The sequence below is a fragment of the Gossypium hirsutum genome, chromosome D13, assembly GCF_007990345.1.
Source record: "Gossypium hirsutum isolate 1008001.06 chromosome D13, Gossypium_hirsutum_v2.1, whole genome shotgun sequence".
NCBI lineage: Eukaryota > Viridiplantae > Streptophyta > Magnoliopsida > Malvales > Malvaceae > Gossypium > Gossypium hirsutum.
In genome coordinates this window covers 2829867-2832831 of record NC_053449.1, presented here as the reverse complement: position 1 = coordinate 2832831, position 2965 = coordinate 2829867, and the positions used below count along the sequence as shown (strand labels likewise).

Sequence of the window (2965 nt, the reverse complement as noted above, 5' to 3'; positions counted from 1 at the left end):
TAAAATAATTATTACTAATAAATTTTCTTATATGAATTTGTATAATTTAAAATAATTATTATTAAATATAATTTAATAATATATAATTTCATAAAATTCTTGATAATAAATTTTCTTTTAGAATAATTAATATTAAATATAATTTAATAATGATATATAATTTCATAAAATTCTTGATAATTTAATCATGATATCGTTTTAATCAAAATAAAATATTTAAATTAACGAATGATATTATCAAAGTTGAAATACCAAATTATATAAAAATTAAAGTTTAAAGATTAAATCTTAAATATACCAAAAGTGGAAATTCATCATTGATATATAAAAAAAAACTGTTGATAGGTGTTACAATAAGGAATAGGATGGACATTACTTTTATGTAGTTTGTATACCTCTTGGATATTTAATTTGTAAATATACAAGCAAATTACAGTATAATTTAAGTTCATGCAAATAAAACTTACTATTAGATATTAAAATATATTATTAACACAGGGTATTAGAAGAAAAAGCATATCAGGGAGCAGTTTGTAATTCAAAATATCAGCTGTTTGAATCCATCTTTATAATTTAAATCCTGAATCTCCATGATTATCTACTGAAACAAGCAAGGACTTGAAACATTTTACTGACGTTTATGGGTACAGATTAAAACAGACAGATAACTTACATGAACTACTCCTTCAAAGATTTGTTGATAAGTGATTTGTGAATGTGCGGGATAACACCGCCGCCTGCTATAGTTCCTTTAATCAAGGTGTCAAGTTCTTCATCACCCCGGATAGCTAGTTGCAAATGTCTTGGTGTGATTCGCTTAACCTTCAGATCCTTGCTCGCGTTACCTGCCAGTTCTAGCACTTCTGCAGTCAAGTACTCGAGAATTGCAGCTGTGTATACAGCAGCTGTTGCTCCGACCCTTCCGTTTGCACTGACCCTTGTTTTCAGCAGTTGATGGACACGACCCACCGGGAACTATAGGAGAACATACAAAAATAAGAAAAGTAACTGATTATGATTTAGAAGAACCAACTGGCATTCTACTTGTATACAAACTATAATAAAATGTTCAGTCTATCATGTATCCTACAGAAGATGATGCTAATATGCCGTGATAGCATGCAAACTGCAAAACAATTTAGGATGCAGTGAATACACATACACTCTTAATTCAAACACGGAAAAGGAAGCTGATTTCAAGATTCCAGAAACCTATTGGCAATAACCAAGTCAAGTTCCAGATAACACAAGAACCATTGATAAGCTTGTAACTGAGGAAACCTATCCCAACTGGCTGAAGAATATAACCAACTCAACCATCATATCCACCAAAACCTACCAAATGGCAAAAGTTCAGGGTAGTAGGCTATTCCTATGGTGGCCATAATGAGCCTAAGAAGATGCAGAACCAAGATTGAGGAGGTGCAGTATGTTGACAGCATATAGGAATAGACCAACTCATGCATACCTTTCGATTCATAAATTAATGAAGCCTGCCCCCTCCCTTTTTCCTTTCTCTCTATCTCTAACACATGATGGCAAATGTTGTTGGGTGTAGACTTTATCGGACCAGAAAAAAATTGGTTTATAATTGACAATACTATGAGCCATCTTTTTAGATGAAACTAAAAGACCTGCTTTGTATATAAAAGCAACACGCATAGCATTTATCACAATCAACAAGACCTTAATAGACATCCACATCGCTTTATTCAGCAACTCAATTATCTTCCAAATTGGTAAAGACTTTAGATAACAAAATGTCAATGTCTACTAATGACATGGCAAGTAGCTGTAGCAGGAAAATTGCAAGCAAGTCATATGCAGATAAATTTCAATTAAATTAGATTAACCAAAACAGAGAAATTGAACCGATATTTAATAATCAAAACAATTGTAAGAGATAAATACTGCTGAAGTGTCAATGCTTTATCAAATGAGCATATCCTGAAATGTTGGCATTTGACAGGGAGCAAGGTTACTATCTAATCATTTCTCACAGACCAGATCCTCCTTCACTTTAAATTTCAACAGCTCCTTGGCATAAGGAAATTACATTCAAATCTAAGATGCTATAAAACTAATCCACTAGATGTAAAAGCCTGAACCAGAGTAATCAACAGGAGCATATTGTCCAAACTCTAATTGTGTTGCTCTGGCTCTTCATTTTTTTCAAAGTACCTATGTCGACATCCATATCAGACATCGGTATAGGAGTATGATCCTTCAAATACAAGGAAAGCTTAAAAAGATTGCTGTGCTGCACACATTTCTGTATCCAACACTTATGTCCAGTCCAAGTAACATAGAACCCTACACCCCATCATTCCCCCCTTTCTTTGCCCTACTATTGGAAATAGTAATTAATAAGGTAGAAATCTAGACCATAATTGTTCATAGAATACATAAGGTAACCAACAAAGAGCGTAAAACGTAATTGTTCCAGTATTGTCAAAAGTGCAAAGGTGCACTCATGGGTGCTGGAACCCAGTATTGTCAGGTGCAAGGCACAAAAAAAGAGAAGGAATTGTTCTAGTATATTCCTTACTGGTTCCAATGGACAGAACACAATTTCACTGATGGAGAGGAACGAAAAACGTGAGATGGAGGATGCTTTCTGATCGGTGTTCGAAGTCCAGTTGTGACACCAAAGAGAGGTAAAAAGAGAAGGAGAAGACGTCGAGGAGAGTGGAGAAGAAAGGTAGAAGGAAGAAACAGAAGACAGTGGATTTTGGGTAAGACAGAAGCGTGAATCGGAGGGTAAAACAGGGAGCAAAACTGAATCAGCACCTAATCTGAGCGCAAGGAAGGGATTAGAAATCGGTGATTTTGGGATTACATCCGTAATGTAATAGACCCGTATTAGGCCAATACACTCAACCAAACAACGTATTGAGTGGGGCCCACGATTAGGGGTGTAATAGCTATGCCAATAGACCCAACCAAACATGGTGTAAATAGAAAA

General features: G+C 34.7%; 1 protein-coding gene across 2 annotated transcripts; it reads right to left on the bottom strand.

Moving 5' to 3' along the window:
* Nucleotides 1-502: 502 nt before the first annotated feature.
* Nucleotides 503-2965, bottom strand: LOC107918658 (probable histone H2A variant 2). Of its 2 annotated transcripts, none has more exons than XM_016848241.2 (2): nt 2549-2965; nt 503-975 (listed from the first exon to the last, which is right to left on the bottom strand). In XM_016848241.2, exons 1-2 carry the CDS (start codon nt 2948-2950, stop codon nt 679-681), a joined length of 699 nt encoding a protein of 232 aa, XP_016703730.2. In that variant the 5' UTR covers nt 2951-2965; the 3' UTR covers nt 503-678. The 2 variants fall into 2 exon arrangements, with proteins under 2 accessions (XP_016703730.2, XP_016703731.2); XM_016848242.2 differs by lacking the exon at nt 2549-2965 and adding an exon at nt 1469-2531.